The 22763-nt window shown below is 41.1% G+C and overlaps 1 protein-coding gene across 1 annotated transcript in view; it reads left to right on the top strand.

The window, feature by feature from the left end:
* The window catches only part of Rint1 (RAD50 interactor 1), a 39205-nt gene that overhangs the window by 10979 nt on the left and 5463 nt on the right, over positions 1–22763 (top strand). Inside the window, exons 4-12 of the mRNA XM_057758820.1 lie at positions 931–1172; positions 5225–5398; positions 5487–5636; positions 6974–7130; positions 9422–9532; positions 9624–9849; positions 9987–10124; positions 16340–16539; positions 22380–22594. Coding sequence (XP_057614803.1) covers positions 931–1172; positions 5225–5398; positions 5487–5636; positions 6974–7130; positions 9422–9532; positions 9624–9849; positions 9987–10124; positions 16340–16539; positions 22380–22594 — 1613 coding nt within the window. The remainder of the gene's footprint in view (positions 1–930; positions 1173–5224; positions 5399–5486; positions 5637–6973; positions 7131–9421; positions 9533–9623; positions 9850–9986; positions 10125–16339; positions 16540–22379; positions 22595–22763) is intronic.

Genomic DNA, 22763 nt, shown 5'->3' with positions numbered 1-22763 from the left:
TTGATAGATTTTTGTATGTTGAACCATCCCTGCAACTGTGGGATAAAGCCAACTTGATCATGGTGGATGATTTTTTTGATGTGTTCTTGGTTCGGTTTGCCAGTATTTCATTGAGTATTTTTGCATCTATGTTCATGAGTGAGATTGGTCTGTAATTGTCTTTCTTGGTTGAGTCTTTTTGTGGTTTTAGTATCAGGGTAACTATAGCCTCATAAAAAGAGTTTGTTAATGTTCGTTCTGTTTCTATTATGTGGAACACTTTGAGGAGTATAGGTATTAGCTATTCTTTGAAGTTCTGATAGACTTCTGCACTGAAACCATCTGGCCCTGGCCTTTTTTCAGAGGTTTTTTTTTTTCCTTTTGAAGATTTATTTATTATGTGTATAGAGTTCTGCTTACATTTATGCCTGCAGGTCAGAAGATGGTATGAGATCTCATTACAGATGGTTGTGAGCCACCATGTGGTTGCTGGGAATTGAACTCAGGACCTCTGGAAGAGCAGCCAGTGCTCTTAACCATCTTTCCAGTCCTCTTTTGATATACTCTTATGTAGGCTAGGGTGGCCTAGAACTCAATAAATAGCCCAGGCTGACCTTGAATTCCTGATTGTTCGACTTCTACTTTCCAAGTGCTGGGACGGAAGATGTGTGCTAGCACACCTAACCAAACCTTTTGTTTAAAGGGTTTTTATGTTTTGTTTTTAAGACAAACTCTCATTACATAACTGTGGCTGGCCTGAACCTCACACATAGCCTCAAACTTACAAGGTTCTCCTGCACCTACCTTTTGAGTGTTGAGATTAAAAATTTATACCACTGTGCCCAGCTAGCTTGAAATTTTTAATAGAAAACTTTCAGTTCTTTTGGAACATGATTTTGGAAAAGACTAACAAAATTTTACATCATTGCTAATATTTTTCTGTATTGTTAGGTACTTGCAATTTCGTCAGAAATCCCTAAAAGAATTCAATGTGCTTTAAAAGATGCAGAAGTATCCAGACAAGTTCTTAGTCAGTTTCTGGAGCAGGAAACTCCTCTCTTCAGCTCCATCACCAGCCATTTGCTGACTGCACAGCCCTGGATGGACGACCTCAGTGCCATGATCAGCCAGATAGAAGAGATCGAGCAGCATCTAACGTACCTTAAGTGGGTTTCCCAGATCGAAGAGCTAAGGTAGGTGGGCATTATTCTCATAATTATTGCTTCCTTTGAGCCTCTGTCTCAGAGAGTGTGTGTATGCTGTTAAATAATCGAGTTAATTAAAGATTATAATTTTTACTAGTTGTTAGGAAAATGGCATTATGGTAATGAGTAGTCTGCTCTGTTGTGAATGAACATAAACTTTTCAGGGAGCTTAATTTGTGTTTGAAAGAAAGTACTCTAAATAAGTTAAAAATTTAAGGCTACGCATGCCTTTAACCCCTGTACTTGGGAGGTGAGGCAGGTGGATCTCTGTGAGTTCCTGTCTGGTCTACAGAGTGAGTTCTAGGACAACCAAGACTACACAGAGAAACCCTGCCTTGAAAAACCAAAACAAGCCGGGCAGTGGTGGCGCACGCCTTTAATCCCAGCACTTGGGAGGCAGAGGCAGGTGAATCTCTGTGAGTTCGAGACCAGCCTGGTCTGGTCTACAAGAGCTATTTCCAGGACAGGCTCCAAAGCCACAGAGAAACCCTGTCTCGAAAAACCAAAAAAAAAAAAAAAAAAAAAAAGGAAAAACCAAAACAATTAAAAAGTTTAAAAAAAAAACAAACAATTTAAGGCTCAAGCAATTGTGTTTTTTTTGTTTTGTTTTGTTTTTTTTTTTTTTGTTTTTTGTTTTTTTTGGTTTTTCGAGACAAGGTTTCTCTGTGGTTTTGGAGCCTGTCCTGGAACTAGCTCTTGTAGACCAGGCTGGTCTCGAACTCACAGAGATCCGCCTGCCTCTGCCTCCCGAGTGCTGGGATTAAAGGCGTGCGCCACCACCGCCCGGCTTTTTTTTTTTTTTTTTTTTGTTTAGCAATTGTGTTTTGAACACATGGTCAAAACTACTGTTTCTTTTCTTTCTTTTCTTATCACTGTATGCATATGGTGCACATAATATACATGCAGGCAAAGCACTCGTAAACATAAAATAAAAATAAATAAATAATTGGCTGTGTGGTGGTATTTTATACCTTTAATTCCAACACTTAGGAGGCAGAGGCAGGCAGATCTCTGTAAATTCGAGGCCTGCCTGGTCCATAGTGTGAGTTTCAGGACAGCCAGGGCTACACAAATCCTGTCTTGAAAAACCAAAACTATCAATCAATCAATCAATCCTGTCTCGAAAAACCAAAATTATAAGTAAATGAATGAATAAATGAAGGAGTGAATGAATACATAAATAAATGCTTAGAAAAGAACCGTGACCTATCATATAATCCCCACCTTGGGACTGAAGCAGGAAGATCGCTGCATGTTTTGGGGCAGCTTTGTTTACATAGTGACTTCCAGAAAACCCAGGGTACTTTTTTTTTTTTTTAATATTTTTTATTTATTATGTATACAATATTCTGTCTGTGTGTATGCCCGAAGGCCAGAAGAGGGCGCCAGACCTCTTTACAGATGGTTGTGAGCCACCATGTGGTTGCTGGGAATTGAACTCAGGACCTTTGGAAGAGCAGGCAATGCTCTTAACCACTGAGCCATCTCTCCAGCCCCAAACCCAGGGTACTTACTGAGACCTGATTTCCAAAACAGCAGCAAACAAAAATAACTACATAATTTGACCAATGTGATGGTTCAAACGTGACATTTTAGTTTTGGGGAGGCCAAGACAGAAGGATAGCAAGTTCACTTCAAGAGCAGCTTAGGGCTACATGGCCAGACCTTGCCTAAAAACAAACAGACAAATACCCACCCCCAAACAATGCACTATTATTAGATGAATAATAGAGTGAAATACCTATGAATAGGGAAAAATAAGAAAGTTATTTTGATAAAAAGAAGAATAAAGTTCACATCTGTTTTGTGAACACGACAGGTTGATTATATCTGGTCTTGCCTTTCAAGTCAGAGCAACGTTTCTGCCTAAATGCGGAGATTATTCTGCTTCATGGTATGGTCTTCACCCCTTCCAAATTGTACATTGGTTGTCTTTGTTTATTTTATTTTTATTATTATTATTGGTTTTTTGAGACAGGTTTTTCTGTGTAGCTTTTGTGCCTGTAGATCAGGTTGACCTCCAACTCATAGAGATCTATCTGCCTCTGCTTCTCGAGTGCTGGCTTGAAAGGCGTGCACCACCACCACCTGATGCTTTTTATTTTTAAGACAGAGCCTTACTATGTAATCCTGACTTCTTGGAACTCACTATGTAGGCCAGGCTCTGGCATCAAACTCACAGAGATCTGCTCAAGTCGTTGAGGGTTTTTTTTTTTCTTTTCTGTTTTGGGGGTCTGCTACCCAGCTCCCAAATAAATACACATGGAGGTTTTTTCTTTCTTATGGCCTTAGGTTGCTTTGTTTCTATCCAACTTTTAAAAAATTATCCTGTCTGCCTCTGGGCTTTTATCTTTCTCTATTCTATATACCTTTCTTTACTTCTTACTCCGTGGCTTGCTGAGTAGCTGGGTGGCTGGCCCTTGGAGTCTTCTCTCTTCTTCTCTTATTCCTTGATCTTTGCTTCCCAGATTTCTCCTCTTATTTATTCTCTCTGCCTGCCTGCCATGCCCATCCTTTCTCCTGTCTACCTATTGGCTGTTCGCTCTCTATTAGACCAATCTGATGTTTTAGACAGGCAAAGTAATACAGCTTTACAGAGTTAACAAATACAACATAAAAGAATGTAGCACATCTTTGCATCATTAAACAAGTGTAACACATCTTCAACTAATATTCTATAACAATCTACCATATCCACATACTGGGTGCTAAGATTAAAGGTGTGCACTCTTGTGCCTGCCTCATTTTTTAATTGGAGGTCTAGGCAGATCTTATGACTTATAAATTCCTGAACCTCCTGCCTCTATTTCCTCAGTGTACAGTGCAAGGATTACATGCTGTGTCACTGTGCCTGGCTACATTTGTACATTTCTTAAGCATGATGGTCTTTATTTTAATTTAATGAGCTCTTAGCTTGGAATATGTTCTTTTTTGGATGTAGAAATGGTAACTATGGTGCAAAGTATATAAAAACTGAAGGATACTTTACTTCAGTGTCCCAGTGCTAATTACATTATCCATGAGATATGACCCATCTGTCCTCTCAGAAGGGGGGGGACGACAGGTAGATGACATCTGAAGAACAGGCTGCTCTTAAGAGGATGTAAAGGAAGGAACTCGGGTTCCTTCAGATGTGAGTGTCTTATAAAGTAAGCAGCCAACTCATGGCCGTGCTTCATTCTTTCTTAGATGACAGAGAAAGTTTTTTTCCTCCCCCCGCCCCACAAGACAGAGTTTCTCTGTGTAGCCCTGGTTGTCCTGGAACTCTCTCTGTGGACCAGGCTGGCCTTGAATTTACAGAGATCTTCCTGCCTCTGCCTCCCGAGAGCTGGGATTAAAGGTGTGCGCCACCACTGCTTGACTGAGAAAGTTTTTCAGAGATTAAAATTGTTCCAAGGGATTTGGGTGATGTTTAATCAGTAAAGTGCTTTCTGTGTAAGCATAAATATCCCGAGTTCAGTCTCCAGCTCCTGCATGAGAAAGCTAGCTGTGGGGGACAGAAAGAAGGACTCCTGGAGCTGGCCAGACAGACAATGCAGACTCTAGACTCCAGATGAGTTGGTGAAATTCAGGTTCAATGAAGAGACCATGTCTCAAAGATAAGGTGGAGAGTGGTTGAGAAAGACACCTGCCATTCACCTTGGGATCTCCACATAGGTGTATACACACATACACAGACAGACAGGTACACACACACATACACACACACATCCACACACAGACAGGTCCACACACATACACACACACACACACGTACACACATCCACACATCCACACACAGACAGGTCTGCACACACACATACACACAGGTGTAAACACATACACACAAAGACAGGTACACACACACATACACACATATACACACAGGCATCCACACACATACATACACACAGACACACACAGACAGGTCCACACACACACATACATTCACACAGGTGTATACACACATACACACAAAGACAGGTGTACATACACACACACATCTACACAGGTGTACACACACTAGCTCTCATTAACACGTGTTCTGCTTTGTCTTACAGTGATAACATTCAGCAATACCTGATGACCAATAATGTGCCAGAGGCAGCCTCTATCCTGGTGACCATGACAGAAGTTGACATCAAGCTTCAGGAATCATCTTGTACTCATCTTCTTAGTTTCGTGAGAGCGACAGTTAAATTCTGGCATAAAATTCTCAAGGACAAGCTTACCAGGTAGGAAATATCTCGTGGTGATTGTTTTCTGATGGATATTTAGTAATTTAATGGCATCATATGAAATAATGTTTCTTTTCTGTTACAGTGATTTCGAGGAAATTTTAGCACAGCTCCATTGGCCGTTCATCACACACACCCAGTCTCAGACTGTTGGCATAAGCTGGCCTGCTGGTGCGCCTGAGGTGTATGGTACCCTGGAGACCCTGTTTTGTCAACTATTGAAACTTCAAGCCTCGTATCTTTGTTGGAGTGGAAAACTTAATAAAACTTCTTCCTGTAGTAGATTTGTGGCTAGTGATTAAAACATTCTGGGCAAGTGATAGAGTGGTGGAGTATGAATGAGGCAGTGGAATTATCTCCAGTACCAGGGGAAAATTTTCAAAGTGTCCGTAAGCCAAATCGAGGGTCCTGGGTTAGACTTGATGTGCTTGTTGGAGAATATATATTCTCTTTAAAAAATGAATTTTTGGGGAGTGGGAGGGCTGTAAAAAAAGAATTCTGAGATCAACAACTGTCTTAGTCAGTGTTCTTTTGCCGTGAAGAAACATCATGGCCACCGGAAGTCTTATAAAGGAAAACCTTTGGTTGGGTCTGACTTAGTTTCAGAGGTGTAGTCCATTGTTGTCATGACAGGAAACATGGTGCTGGAGAAGGAGCTTAGACAGCAGGAAGAGAGAGACACTGGGCCTATCCTGAGCGATTGAAACCCCGAAAGCCCACCCCTAGTGACACACTTCCTCCAAGGCCACAGCTATTCCAATAAGGCCACACACCTAATCCCTGTCAAATTGTGTCCCTTCCTAATGACCAAACATTTAAATATTTGAGCCTGTGTTGGCCATTCTTATTCAAACCACCACAATAACTGGTCAATGTTGGCATTACAGGTCTTTTAGAACAATAAAACAAATAGACAATAGGAAAAAAAAAACCTTAGAAAGTATTAATCAAATGATTGTGTAAGTTGATTTTCTTACCATTGATTGATTCTAAAAACCTTTTATATTTTCATTTATTTTTTATTTTGTGAGTATAAATGTTTTGCCAGTGTCTGTATCATGTACATGCCTTGTGCCTGTTGAAGTCAGAAGAGTACATCAGATCCCCTGATGCTGTAGTTAAGGATGATTGTGAGTACTGATGTGGGTGCTGGGAATCAAGCCTGGATTCTCTGCAAGAGCAACAAGTGTTCTTTCTCCCTCCCTCCCCCACCCCCCTTTGGTTTTCCGAGACAGGGTTTCTCTGTAGCTTTGGAGCCTGTCCTGGAACTAGCTCTGTAGATCAGGCTGGTCTCGAACTCACAGAGATCCTCCTGCCACTTCTGAGATTAAAGGCATGCACCATCACTGCCTGGCTGCAACAAGTGTTCTTAACCATGGGGTCATGTCTTCAGTCCCATAAACCTTTTTAGGTTTAAATTCAATATAAAGTTAGATTTTTCATTACTTGTATTAAACCTTTTGCTAAGTATTAATATATTTGATGGAAAATTTTTTTTGTGTGTATGTATGTGTGTACACTTAGGTGTATAAATGTGATTTTGATTCTTTTTCCTTGACTTGACTGTGCCAGAGATGAATTATTAACTGAGCCAAAACAACTCCCAGAAAAATATTCTCTTCCTGCATGCCCTTCTGTGATCCTGCCCATCCAGATCATGCTGACTCCCCTTCAGAAGAGATTCAGGTACCACTTCAGAGGAAGCCGGCAGACGAATGTCATCAGCAAGGTGCGCTTCGCTATTTCCTCTTTTCTTTTCTTTTTGAGATGGTCCGAGAAGAACCCCAGACTGGCCCCAAACTGAGCTCCCTCTGCATCTGCCTCCTGAGTACTGGGATTACATGTATGTGTCCCGATATCCCTTTGCCGTGTTTTCATTAAATGTTACCTGTGCCAGGGTGTTTAAGATAAAAACTGGTCTCTATACATGTTTCTGTTTTCCCAAAAAGGCTAAATACCTGCCTCATGACTGCCCTTTGTAGCCTTCACACGTTGTCAGAATTGCTGCTCTCTTTGGGACATTGACCAAGTTCTCACATTTACATTTGGGCAAGCAGACTTTACAACCTGATCTATGCCCAGTCTTCACTGTACAGACCACTCCTGTAGATGCATAGAGGAAAAGAGCTGTGAGTTCCACAAGATAGTGCATTGGCTGATGAATAGACAGGCCAGTGCCAAAGTGACTCATAGCTGCAGAAGAGACATCATGGCAGTAAGTGATGGAATAATTTAATGGAAATTGTTAGCAGCATTTGAACTGAGGGACCACATCAGTGTATCCTGTTGGTGCTTTTCTGTAATTATAATTTACAAGGATGAGGGCACTGTCTTGTTTATTCTTGATGTTTGCTGCAGCCAATGCAGCGCATAGAGCAGGGTTCCAGGTATTTGCATGTCATATGAAGGAACTTAGTGTTTGTACTTTATGGGTTTCCTTTTTGGATAGAGTGTTGTTGGAATAGCAGAATAATTTAGTACTCAGTAGTAAATGAGGCAAGACATAAGCTGAACATGTAGAAAGGCAATAATGTAATTTGGTGTAAGAAAATTTTGAGTTGTGTTGGCTTAGTTTAAAAGTGTGATCCTAATGAAGTTAGTGCACTGTCACTAGACCTAAAATGAGACAATCCTTGAGATTAGATGCTGCCTTTATTTGTATGCCCAACCTTTAGAACACCATAGGCATTAACAGCATTTTTTTTTCTCTGTGCTGGGGACTGAACTCAGGGCCTTGCACATGCTAGGCAAGTGTTCTATCCCTGAGTTATACCTCCAGCTTAGTATATGTTTTTGAGTTCTCGTCTAGAAAAACTTGAAATGTTTGCAGAATCCTTTCTAAAGACAATTTAAAGTGCTTTATGTGGGGCTGGTGAGGTGGCCTAGTGGGTGAAGCCATACATACCTCCAAGCCTGGCAGCAGGAGTTTGATCCCCAGGACCCACACTGTGGCAAGAGAGAACTGACTACTAAGGTTGTCTTCTGAGTGCCACTGTACACTGTGTCTCTGTGTACCCCCATACACACACGTGCAAATGTGCATATCTACACAAAGGAAAAATGTAATATAAATTTTAAATTCTTGGTACATTTTAAGGCTTGGATATATTTTTAATGTAGACCAGCTGACTTTCCCCCTTTATGTTTTGAAAAGAGAAAGCTGAAGAATATCATGTTTAAAACTTATCTGGGGATGTAGCTCATTCTAAGTATTTAGCATGCTTGCCTAGCTCACATGAAGACCCAGGTTTGCTCCCCAGCACCACATAAACACATGAAATCCTCAAACGAGGGAGGTAGAGCAGAAGAACAGAAGTTCATCATCCTCAGAGTTTGAGTCTAGCATAAGCTGTATGAGATCCTATCCCCAAAAACTTTTTTTGAAATGCTATTTCAACAAACAGTTTCAAAGATATTAGTTGTTTGTAGTACCTTATCATGCTAGGTTTGGAGGGCTATAAAATAAACCAGCACTTTATTTCTTTCTCCTGTGTAGGTCAGAGGAGCAGCCTGTGCGAGTTGGCTCTTGCCCTCTACCACGTCAGGTTCCTAGGTTTGCTCGCTGGCCCCTTCACTCACAGAGCTGTTGTTTGTTTTGTTGTAGAACCTAGGGCTTTGTGTGCGCTGGGCGGATGTTAGTTTCTAAGTATATTTGACTGTCTTTTCCTCATTATTGTTGTCATGCCCTCCTCCTCTTTTTTTGTGGCATTGGGGGTTGAAACCAAGGCTTTTTACATCTAAGTGAATGTTACACTACCAAGCTATATGTAGCTCCAATGTGGTATTTTAAATTTGTGAGTTTACTGATTTAAGCCACATTATCGGAATTTGTTGAGAGTATATTGGGAAACATTTGATTATGAAGTCTTTTGTGAGTTTGAAGTGCAGGGTAAGAATTATTGTCTTATGTATAGGATTTTTTAAAACTAATTTTGTGGCTGTTTACAATTAAATGCACTTAATTAGAATTTTTATAACTAAAGAGTAAATAAAGAATAGAAACCATTTCTTTTCCTTTAGCCTGAATGGTACTTGACTCAGGTACTCATATGGATTGGAAACCATGCTCACTTTCTGGATGAGAAGATTCAGCCAATATTGGATAAAGCAGGCTCTGTAGTAAATGCCAGGGTAAGAGGCTAAGGCCTATGCATTTCAGCTTCATTAGAGTTGTTCACGTACCTGACGGACATGATCCCTCATACCTGTCTGTTTCTTTCAGCTTGAGTTTTCCCGGGGCCTTGTGATGCTCGTTCTTGAGAAGCTGGCTTCCGATATACCTTGCGTGCTCTATGACGACAATCTCTTCTGCCATTTGGTGGATGAGGTGTTGTTGTTTGAGAGGGAGCTGCACAGTGTCCATGGCTATCCTAGCACCTTTGCGAGTTGTATGCACATTCTGTCAGAGGAAACCTGTTTTCAGAGATGGCTGACTGTGGAGAGAAAATGTAAGTGCTCATGTGACCATTGCGTTGGGAGGGCTGTCTCTGTTTTTTTTTTTTTTTTTTTGCTAAAAAATATAAGTTGATAATTTAAGGATGACTATAACTCCTTGACATGGTCTTTCTTTCTTTCTTCCTGTTAGTTGCTCTTCAAAAAATGGACTCAATGCTTTCATCAGAGGCTGCTTGGGTATCTCAATATAAAGACATAACTGATGTGGATGAAATGAAGGTTCCAGACTGTGCAGAAGTTTTTATGACTTTACTTTTGGTTATAACTGGTAATTACTGGTCTTTTAATGTATAATATTAGTTTAAAATTAAGTTTTTAAGCTGTGTATGGGGACACACACTTATAATCCCATCTTGGGAAGTAGAGGCAGGGCAGGAAGACCAAGAGTTCAAGGCCAGTCCCAGCTACAAAGCAAGTTTGAGGTCAGCCTGGGAGATATATATACCAGCCAGGTGTGGTAGCATTCACTTTTTATCCCAGCATTATGGAAGAACAGTCTAGAGGATTTGTGACTTTGAGACCATTCTGGTTATGAATTCCAGGTTATTCCAGATGTATACTGAGATGCTGTCTCAAAATAATGAAATAACAGTAAATGTTAATAATAATATTAATAGTAGCAATAATCAGGCCATTTGAGATTCTATCTCAAAATAATGATAACAACAACAGCACCAATAACTTAGGATGTAAACATTGGTATACATATGAAGGGGAAAAGTCTTGAATATGGCTGGGCAGTGGTGGTTCATGCTTTTAATCCCAGGACTCACGAAGCATATATATATATATGACTATCAAACAAAAACAAAACAAGCCAAGGAGCAAACAAACAACAAAACTAACTGTAGTAAGTTTGGGGCTTGAGAGGTAGCTCAGCAGATAAGAATCTTGCTGCTCTTGGTAAGCTCCCAGTTTGTAACCTGCTGTAACCTCCTCAGACACCAGGTGTGTGTGGTGCATATGTATACATGCAGGCACACATTCATAAACATAAAAGTGCTAAATCTTTAAAGTAGTACATTTTACCAGGAGGTAGTGGTGCATGCCTTTAATCCTAGCAGAGGCAGGGGGATCTCTGAGTTCAGGCCAGCCTGATGTATAGAATAAGTTCCAGGATAGCCAGGGCTACACAGAGAAACCTTGTCTCTCAAAACCAAGACCAAAAACCAAATAAACCAAGTAGTACGTTTCACGCGGAATTTTTTTTTTTTTTTTTTTTTTTTTTTTTGTCGTTGTTGTGGTTTGGTAAATAAGGGATCACAGTATAGTAACTTGATGTTTTTTCTATTCTAGTAAAAATCTAGGACAGTAGTCTCATGTTTGGTTTTATAATAATTTAGGACTGAGCCAGGTGTGGTAGCATTCACTTTTTATCCCAGCATTATGGAAGAACAGTCTAGAGGATTTGTGACTTTGAGACCATTCTGGTTATGAATTCCAGGTTATTCCAGATGTATACTGAGATGCTGTCTCAAAATAATGAAATAACAGTAAATGTTAATAATAATATTAATAGTAGCAATAATCAGGCCATTTGAGATTCTATCTCAAAATAATGATAACAACAACAGCACCAATAACTTAGGATGTAAACATTGGTATACATATGAAGGGGAAAAGTCTTGAATATGGCTGGGCAGTGGTGGTTCATGCTTTTAATCCCAGGACTCACGAAGCAGAGGCAGACAGATAATTTATGAGTTCTAAGTCAGCCTGGTCTACAGAGTGAGTTCTAGGACAGTTAAGGGGCAACACAGAGAAATCCTGTCTCGAAAAACAAAAAACAAACAAAAAACCAACAAAAAAAAATTTAAAAAATTCATTGTCATTCTTTTTACAAGTCTTCAGATTTCATTTTATTACTATTATTTTAAAGACTTGATTTGTATGAGTTTATACCTGCATGAACATATGTGTACCATGTGTATGTTTAGCATCTATAGAGGCCAGAAGGAAATGTTGGATCCCCTGAAATTGGAGTTACAGATGGTTGTGAGCTGCCATGGAGGGCTGAGAACCAAACTTGTGTCCTCTGTAAGCAAGTACTCTTATCTGGCGAGCATCTCTCTGACTCCTTTTATTTTACTTAAATTCTTTAGCTTTATGTGTACCACATGCGTGCTGAGTGCCTGTGTAGCTCAGAAGAGAGCACTGGATTCTCTAGAGTGGGAATTGTATATGGTTGTAAGCTGGGAACAGCCATTGTTCTTTCTGCCCCCATTTATTATATTTTTAAGAGGTAGAGTCTTACTGTATTGCCTAGGCTGACTTGAGCTCCTCTTCTCAGATGATCTTTCTGCCTTGACTTTCCAGGTAGATGAGACTAGGAACACACTGCCATGTCCAGTGCAAACCTAAACTTTCTTGGCACTGAAGAAGAGAGTAGAATAATAAATTAGTTTTAGAATTGTTCAAGGAGATAAAATGATTAAGAAATGGAACATAGGGAGTGGTAGCCTCAGGGCAAAATCCCACCCAATTTGGCTAAGTTTCCAATTTGTGAAAATGAACTAAAGAAAAGCTTATAGCCAGGTGTGGTGGTGCACACCTTCACTCCCAGCACTGGGAAGGCAGAGGCTGGTGGATCTCTTGAGTTTAAGGCCAGCCTGGTCTACAGAGCAAGTTTCAGGATAGCTAAGCTTCTACAGTGTAGGACAGAAAGCTGTTGAAGATGAAACTGAACAAGGGGGCCATGTTCTAGCCTCAGTAAGCAGCAGAACTTGGTAGCTTTAGCCACATGGTTATGGGTTTAGAGTTAAGGATAGAAGAAATGGGTTATGGAATTTACCTCTGAGCCTAAAGAAAGCCCCTGACATGTGACAGGGGTGTTCTTGAATGCAGGCCTAGTAGAGAGGTCATTGTGTGAAGCTGTGAAGTTGAAGCCTACATTTCCTTGGAGATGGCAGAGTTGTGGATACCTGTGCTGTGCCTTTGTCACATGCAGCCCCCAAACGGAACCACCACAGAGCTGGTGCCTGACGCAAACATACTAGATTTTATCGAATACAAGCTAACTCAAATTGGTTAGGGTATAGGGGAATTTCAAAATGACTGTCAACAGACAAGAATTTCAAAACAGCAGTCAATCAGATACCCACAAGGACATTTAAAGCAAGCAGTAAACAACTGTTGTTTGGACACTTTGGTGGGTCACTCTGACCAGGGCTGGTACAGCTTCTTGGGAATGCGTATAACTTTTGCTGGGCTGCATTAACCCCCACCCCTAGTTAGGTGCTGTCTAAAATGGAGTTCTTCTGTTTGTTCTGCTCCTTCACCTGCTGAGTAGAGCTACTAACAGGGAGTAGAAACAGCCCACAATAAGCTGAACAGAGTTGGAGATCTGAAGAGCATTTTGACATCAGACATGGAGATGCAGAGTTTGGAGTCTGCCCAGCTGGTTTTTGGTCTTGCTTTGGTCCAGTGTTTCCTTGATATGCTCCCTTCCCTGTGCTTTGGAATGTAATATATATCCTGTGCCATTATGTGTTGGAAGTATGTGATCTGCTTTTTGATTTTAATTTTATAAGGGATTACAGTTAAGAGATTGCCATGATTTTGGACTTTGAAACAAATTTGAGACTGTTATAGGCTATGGGGACTTAGGAAGTTATATTAAATACATTTTTGCATTATAATACAGCTACAAGCCTTTGGGGGCCAGAGAGTGGAATGTGGTAGTTTGAAAGAAATGACCCTTAAAGGAAGTGGCACTTTTAGGAGGTGTGACTTCGTTGGAGTTTGGTGTGGTATGGTCTTTCTGGAGCAAGTGTGTTACTGTGGGGGTGGGTTGTGAGGTTTCCTATGCTTGGGATACCTCCCAGTGTCTCGGTCAACTTCCTGTTGCCTGCAAGATGTAGCACTTTCAACTACTCCAGCACCACGTCTGCCTGCATGCCACCATGCCCCCCACCATGGTGATAAACTGTAAGGGAGCCCCAATTACATGTTTTAATTAATAGGAATGGGCATGGTGTTTCTTTACAACAGTAAAAACCCTAACTAAGACAGCAATCCATTTATTATTTATTTATTTAGCATTTTTTTAATTGATTTTTATTGAGCTCTACATTTTTCTCTGCTCCCCTTCCTGCCTCTCTCCTCCCCTCTTAAACCCTCCAAGGTCCCCATGCTACCAGTTCACTCAGATCTTGTAGCATCCATATCTTGAGCTTTATGATAATCTGAAGAAGTTTCATTCCGACCCAATCAATAATTACCTATTTTGACTATAGGAAAAATGTGAAACACTTAAAGATAAGGGAAGAGGCCTGGGCTGCCCAACTTGGCTGCCATCTGGGCCCAGATCCAGCACTTTGAGTGGGTCCACCTGAACATCTCTTCCATCTATGAGCTACTGGAGCTCATGTAGGAGCCTGTTCTTGGCCCATGCTCCCAGCATGGAGCTGCTGTGGCTGCTGGGAGAGCACAGGGCAGTAGTACTGCTTGCAGGCTACAGGCACAAAGGTCAAGCTTGGTGAGCCTTGGGTGGGATGCAAGATCACCCTGACTCTGGGCAACAGCAGGATATCCAAGATGAGTTTCTGGCAGTGGTCCAGTATTTATGGTATGTCAGAAACCAGAAATCTTGAAGCAGATTAGTGACTCAATGGAATGAGTATTTGCACTATTGGGGCAATATATATATATATATTGTGTGACACACTGCAGTTTCCAATGCCACTATTATCAATGGATATGAGATGGAGAGATGGGAAAGATGGAGGAATGGAGCAGTGTGTGTGTGTGTGTGTGTGTGTGTGTGTGTGTGTGTGTGTGTATGTTGGAGAGAGATGGAACTAGAGGCGTCATGGTGATGACAGATGTGACAGAAAGACGCAGTTGAACATGTTGCCATTGCCAGGTAGGACTGGTGGGGTGATGTGCAGCAGCCTGGAGCTTGCTCAGACTCAGCCCCCAAACATGCTGCCCAGCCACAAGATCCCTCTAGCTCTGAGCAACAACAGGATGTTGGAGGTAAAGAATGATTCATTTTCTGGGTTGGAATACCATTTAAGATCTTCATGGTCCATCCTGCCCCCAGAGGCTATGTTGGTATCTGTGGTTCTTGCTGTGGTCCCATGCTGTATTGAAGCCTAAGGTTCATGTATAAATCAGTGGACTGGGCTGCCAGTGGAGGCCATGTTGATGACTGAGATCCATGCTACCATGGTAGGCCAGATGTATGTCCATAGTCTGTGCTAACGCAGAGGCCATGTTAGTGTCTGTGGTCCTAGTTGCCACTGGAGACCTGTGTTTTATGTTGATGTGTGTGGCCTGTACTGCCAACCTGAGAGTCAAGTTGGGGTCTGTGGTCCTGCTGCAGCTGGGAGCCATGTTAATGTCTGTGGACCATGTAGCTGCTGGGGGCCGTGTTGATGGAAGTGACCTGTGCCTGTTGATATAAGTGGGCTGAGGCCATGTTGATGTCCATGGTCCATGCTCCCACTGACTGTAAAGGACAAGGAAGCTGCTTTTGGAGTGGAATCAATGCTGGCAGACACACAGTTGAGAGTCATAGAAGGCATATGAAAGCACCTACCACACCCTACCCTATCCCCAACAAAATAACAGCCATCAAAGAGCCTTAAAAATTCTGATAAGGATGCTGAAGTATTTTTTTTCCACAATTGATGACTTCTGGCAGGAGTAGGACTTCTGGTAGGAAGGACTGGATTTTCTTTAAGGGGCTGACCACTGCGAGTTTGACCATGCTCCAGTGAGTATTTGAGCAACACAAATTGGACTTGTGTATTTTTATTTTTCCTTCTTTTTTTGGGGGGGTGGTTACAAAGGTGGTGGAAGTGGACCTTGGTTGCATTGTGTGAAATTCCCAAACAATCAATAAATATTACGTTGGAAAAAGAAAAGGATAGCCAGATATGATGGTACATACCTTTAATCCGAAATACCAGGATTTTAGAGTTTGAGGCTAAAAGGATCAGGGATTCAGTCATCCTTAGCCACGTAGGGAATTTGAGACCAGCCTGGGCTACATGAACCCTGTCTCAAGTCCTGCTCACCAGAGCTACTAACTTAAGGAGCAGTTATTTTTAAACATAATATGTGCTGATTGGTGGTGGCACACACCTTTAATCCCAGCATTCGGAAGGCAGAGGCAGGCGGATCTCTGTGAGTTCGAGGCCACCTTGGTCTACAAGAGCTAGTTTCAGAACAGGCTTCAAAACTACAGAGAAACTCTGTCTCAAAAAAAAAAAACCAAACAAACAAACAAAAAAAAACCCATAATTTCTTTTTTGTAAATGAGAAATGATTTATATGTAGTAAAACACACAGATATAGATTTTAAGTATTTTTAAGTATACTGTTGGATGAGCCCTAACACGTTATACCCTTGTAATCTTTAAGCATTTAGGAATGGTCATTTGAGATTTTTTCATAAAGGCAATAGGGTTGAATTTTAGGGAAAACTGTCATGACAGTGCCAAACCCCATCATGTGTTTTGTTAATTTTCTCCACAGACAGGTATAAAAATCTTCCCACAGCTTCCCGAAAGCTACAGTTCCTGGAATTACAGAAAGATCTAGTCGATGATTTTAGGATACGATTAACGCAGGTCATGAAAGAAGAGACCAGAGCTTCACTTGACTTCCGGTACTGTGCAATTCTTAATGCTGTGAACTACATCTCAACGGTGCTGGCAGATTGGGCTGACAATGTTGTGAGTTAATATGCTTTTATGTTTATATAAATAATATATTGTACCTTGATCTTCTTTAACCTTTGAAATGTTGACTCTGTTACAAGCAAAAAAATTGTGTTCGACAGCCAGGCGGTGGTGGCGCACGCCTTTAATCCCAGCACTCGGGAGGCAGAGGCAGGTGGATCTCTGTGAGTTCGAGACCAGCCTGGTCTACAAGAGCTAGTTCCAGGACAGGAACCAAAAAGCTATGGAGAAACCCTGTCTCGGAAACCAAAAAAAAAATTGTGTTCGACAAAAAGCATAATGATGCCAAATTTAGGAGATGTGAGTAAAGATTTTTCTCAATCAAATCTAAAACAGTTAAATAATACTAATTATTTAATAACTTTACTCATAAGAGGGCTAGAGGTATAGCTCAGTTGGAGCATATGAGCCCACCAAACTTGAGCAAGATCTTGAGTTTGATCCCTAGGACCATAAACTGAGAGAAAGAAAAGATAAAAAGAAGAAAACAGGCAGACATGGTAGGTTAGCCTGTAATCCCAGCACTTGGGAATATGGATCAGGACCCTCAAGGTCATTTTTGATAATATAGTGAGTTCTAGGCCAGCCTGAGTTACTTCTTTCAGAAATAAACAAAAGGAAGGAAAGAAAGAAAATGAAGATAGACACACAGACTTCCATAAATAACTATATAGCACGAACCATTTTTTCTTCCAACTTTGTACTCTGAAAATAATAATCTGCTAAATGCTAGCACAGAAAAGTCAATATTTTTTTTTTTTTTTTTTTTTTTTTTTGGTTTTTTGAGACACGGTCTCTCTGTAGCTTTGGTGCCTGTCCCGGAACTAGCTCTTGTATACCAGGCTGGCCTCGAACTCCCAGAGATCCACCTGCCTCTGCCTCCCGAGTGCTGGGATTAAAGGCGTGCGCCACCACCGCCTGGCTGAAAAGTCAATATTTTATAATGATCCCCAAACCAATACATTTAAATTGGTGGTATAGTTCAGTGGCAGAACATGGTGGAAAGTTCTGTTTTCATTTCCCAACACTGCAAAAAAAAAAAAAAAGTCCAGGGCTTGACTCTTTTGAATATCTTCAAAACAAGATTTCTTAGTTATGGTTCCTAATGCTGTGATAAAAGACTGTGGCCAAAGGCAGCTTGTCATCCGCCATCCAGGGAGTCAGGGCAGGAACATGGAGACAGGAGCTGGTGCAGAAGTCATGGAGGAGTGTTGCTTATTAGATTGCTCGCCATCGCTTGCTCAGTCTGCACCCAGGAACTGCCTGTGTCAGTGATTAAGAAAATGCATTACAGACTTGTCCACAGGCCCATCCGGTGGGTGCATTATGTATCTGTCACTCTTACTGTTTTTTTTAAAGGTTTTCTTTTAATGGTATGTGTCTGAGTGTTTTGCCTGCATGTAAGTATGTAAACCACCTATGTGCAGTGCCCACAGAGGCTAGAAGATTCCCCCCATACTGGAGTTACAGAGGATTGTAAGTCACCATGTTGGTGTTGGCCACTGAACCTGGATCCTCTGAAAGAGCAGTGAGTGCTCTTAATTCCAGACCTTTGCTGTGCTTCTCACACCCTCTTTGTATTGTTTTTTTTTTTTTAAATATTATTTATTATGTATACAATATTCTGTGTGTATGCCATCAGGCCAGAAGAGGGCACCAGACCTCATTACAGATGGTTGTGAGCCACCATGTGGTTGCTGGGAATTGAACTCAGGACCTTTGGAAGAGCAGGCAATGCTCTTAACCTCTGAGCCATCTCTCCAGCCCCCCCACCTTTGTATTGTTATCACTTCTCCCTGCCCCAACCAACTTGATTATTCTAAATTTACCTCAGATATTATATTTAATTATTAATATTTAGTATGTATCTGTAAAAGAAAGTGTGTGTGAGAGAGAGAGAGTGTGTGTGTGTGTGTGTGTGTAGACCAGAGGTTGATGTCTTTTTTTCTTTTCTTCATTTCCATCTTACTTTTTGAGGCAGTCTTTTGGTGTTACAGTTACAGGTGCACACCATCACGTCAGTGTTTACTTGGCTACCAGAAGTCTTTGTGTTTGAGTAGCAGGGGCTTTGCTTTACCCACTGATCCACTTCCCCAGCCCAAGAACTACTTAAGAAAAAACAAAAACAACCACATACCACATTTACCACATTGAAAAGAAGTACACTGCAAAATACACTGCAAAGTGTACTTTAAAGTAAGTGTGACTAGGAGGTCTATGGCTGTAACCGCAGCACTCAAGGGGCTGAGATGGGGGGGTTGCCATGAGTTCCAGGCTTCCCTTCACTGTCACAAAACCCAAAATCAACAGCAATCTAAACACCTAAACTTGGGCCTAGTAAGCACTTCAATCCTTCAAGGGTCCTACCTATTCTTGCCCTCTCCTTGAAGATTGTATGTGTCTTAGTTGCTGTTCTATTGCTGTGAAGAGACCCCACGACCAGTGCAAATCTTATAAGAGAAAGCATTTAATTGGGGGTTTGCTTACAGTTTCAGAAGTTTAGTCCATTATCATGGCAGCATGCAGGCCAGCACTGGAGCAGTAACTGAGAGCTACATCTTGATTCACAGGCAGAGAGGAGAGGAGAGGAGAGGGGAGAGGAGGCGAGGAGAGAGGTGAGGGAGAGGAAGGAAAGGAGGGAAGGGGGGAGGGAGGGAGGGAGGGAGGGAGGGAGGGAGGGAGGGAGGGAGGGAGGGAGGGAAGGAAGGAAGGAAGGAAGGAAGGAAGGAAGGAAGGAAGGAAGGAAGGAAGGAAGGAGGGAGAGAGAGAGACACCAGACAGACCAGACAGACATTGGGCCTAGCATGGACTTTTGAAATCTCAGAGCCCACCTTCTCCAACAAGGCCACACCTACTCCGAGAAAGCTACACCTCCTAATTATTCTAATCCTTTCAAACAGTTCTGCTCCCTGGTCTAAACATTCAAATATATGAGCTTATAGGGGTCATACTTATTCAAATCACTATGGTATATGTTCATAGATTTAAGTTTTAATCTTGTTATTAATCTGAACAACATATATTAACTATTAGCTAAGTGAAGGTAACCAGATTTTCTGCTATGTACTTCCATTCGAATATGCCTTTAGAGATTGGGGCTGTGACTCAGTTGGTGGAATCATTACCCCCATGTGTAAGTCCTGGGTTTGATCCCACACAGCATAAACTGGGCATTTGGAGAAGTCTGCGATCCCATGGGAGGTGGAGGAAGATCAGAAGTTCTAGGTTATCCTCAGCTACACAGGAAGTTCAAGGTCAGCCTAAGGTACATGAAATCCTGCCTCAAAAAAGAAAGCCTTTATATATAGACTCAATATTGGTTAATTTCTTTAGATATTTTAGATACAGTACTAAAGTGATTTCAGAGGGCCTTCTGGGCTAACTTCTTAGGCAAGAGTGCTGTCCAGCTAGGATTTGGTGTTTTAAGAACATTTATGAAGGTACAGCTATGTATTTGGCTTTATGATGTATGCTTCATACAGTGCATTTCATGACAGAAACCATTCATAAGGACCTTAGATAAGCATATGATAGCAAAATATACATTAAAGTCTAAAAACTATGATGAACAGATAGGTACATTATAAATATAAACTGTTATATATTATCATAAAAGCAAAGTAGACAAACCCCCCTAAATTAAAAATATAGTGTGTGTATATTTTAAAAATACAGTATGTAGAGGGGAATTAAAAATTATAAAGTTGAGGTTGGAATTTCTTTCAGTGGCAGAGTCCTTGCTTAGTAAAAATGAAGCCCTAGATTCAATCTTTTGCACAAAGTAAAATAAAGTAGAAGTTTTTACATAGTGTTGAGAACGTAGCTCAGTTGGTAGGGTTCTTTTCTAGTAACACACAAAGCTCTAGGTTCAATCTCCAGCTCCACCAAGAACAAAAACAAGTTAACTGAAGGACGGGAATGTAGTTTAGTGAGTACTTGCCCAGCATGTATAAGACTGTTGGTTCAGTTTCAAGCACCATCACACACACACACACACACACACACACACACACACACACACACACACACACAGAGTTAACTAAAATATATGTACATGATGTCATTTGCTGGAGCAAGGAAATGAATATAATGCAGAGTGCAGTGATTATGCATTTATTTTTATAAAGTCAATCAGCATTATCTGTTCATTTTGCGCTTCTGTGCCCTGTTCTACTTCCAGTCAACACTTCATATCCAGCTCCCACACTGATCCACTTGCTGCTAAGACTTTTCAGAGCATGAAACAAATTGTCATTCTTATGCTAGATGATCCAGTGAAACACTCACTCAGGAACAGATTTTTAGTATCAATGAAATTCTTTGTAGAACATCACAGCTACCATCTTTACCTAAAGAAAATTAAAATATTGTTTCCCGGAGCAAGAGAAAGAACAAAATTTAAGAGTTGACTATTAAGTATGAATGGATTCTGGATTTTATGGTGCTGATTTTATCTTCCCATCATAAGTCCTTCAATTATCTTCACAGTGCTTCAGACTTTAAATGCTTTAAGTAAATGTCATCAAAGTTTTTGTGTTGTATAGTTCCATAACCAGAAAAAGAAAATGACAGTTCGCCTTCCATTTGTTTCTGATTGTCTGTTGATAACCATCTGTTGTTGGGTTATGCCAAGCCTGAAATATTCAAGCAATCAGAAATTTCCTTTCAGTTGTAGTTGACAGAAATCCAGTTCCAACTGTCCTAAGTGTGGGAGTTGGGGAGGGGTAAGTGAAGGATTTGTGTAAATGTGCTCATTACATTAGGCATGCCTTCTCCACAGTTCATCTCTGGTTTCAGACTTTGGACATGTGGCCTAGGAGGCTCTTGGGCTAGTAGTGAAAAAAAAATGACATTTTAGTTCTCTGACTGTTATAATTCCAGGTTTATGACAACGTTCAGTTTTTTTTTTTTTTTTTTTTTTCGTGACAGGGTTTCTCTGTGGTTTTTGGAGCCTGTCCTGGAAGTAGCTCTTGTAGACCAGGCTGGTCTCGAACTCACAGAGATCCTCCTGCCTCTGCCTCCCGAGTGCTGGGATTAAAGGCGTGCGCCACTACCGCCCGGCCCAACGTTCAGTTTGTTTTTTAAAAAAAACTTGAGTATTTGGAGCATGATCACGACCAGGAATACAAATTTACAAATAAAAGCCTCCACTGTCAGGGGAGTCACACCCCTTTCATCTTAGCAATGGGGACCACACCTTAAAGGCCGGCTTCATCTGCACAGAGAGTTTTGAGGCAGCTAAGACTACAAGTACCACAGTAACACTTTTGACCAAAGCTTAGGAGGCTGAGGCAGGTGATTATGAGTTTGAAGATACACTAGACTACTATTTTGAGACCAGCCTGAACTACATAGCAAATTCCAGTCTTAGTACAAAAAAGAAAACAAACAAAACTCTCACATATGCCAAAAACAAAACAAAACCCAAACAACAAACCTGCACAAAACTCTCCCAGTGTGCACGTAGAGAGCTTTAACCCTCTGTATACGGCAGGTGGTGAAAGATGGAATTATAAATCCAGCAGTCCCACTCTTCCAGACAGGCAAAGACATACTACATTTTATGTATTCTCTAGCTGCTGGATGTTTGGATTGTTTCCATTTTGTATCTATTATGCATGATGTTGCTGGGAACAATAGTGTGCCCATTTTTCTGTGAAAAGTGCTTCCATCTTGAACTCAGGACATCAGGCTTGGCAGCAAGTGACTTTCCGATGAAGCCATCTCTCTGGAGCTGGACTGCTACCTTAAATAAGGAAATTGTATGATGTAGAATTCTATCTCAGGATGCCCAGCACGTGGTAATACGTATCCTAATAGATGCGTGCTTTCAGTTCTTTCTGCAGCTTCAGCAGGCATCACTGGAGGTCTTTGCAGAGAATAACGCCCTCAGTAAGCTGCAGCTGGGACAGCTGGCCTCCATGGAGAGCTCTGTCTTTGATGACATGATTAATCTCTTGGAGCGTTTAAAGCTTGATATGTTGACTCGCCAAGTGGACCATGTTTTTAGAGAAGTGAAAGATGCTGCAAAGTTGTATAAGAAGGAAAGGTATGTCCTGTGTCAGTCACTCTTACACAAGCTAGTCAGAGTCGAAGGTGGCATGGATACCATGGTTCATAGCTTTTGTAGAACCCCTGCTCCCATATTTGGAGATTGAACTTGGGGTTTTGTATATGGTAGGTCCAAACTTTGGTTTTGATGTAAATCTTTCTAAAAT

Source organism: Chionomys nivalis, chromosome 26 (assembly GCF_950005125.1).
Source record: "Chionomys nivalis chromosome 26, mChiNiv1.1, whole genome shotgun sequence".
NCBI lineage: Eukaryota > Metazoa > Chordata > Mammalia > Rodentia > Cricetidae > Chionomys > Chionomys nivalis.
This window is presented reverse-complemented; position numbering and strand designations above follow the sequence as displayed.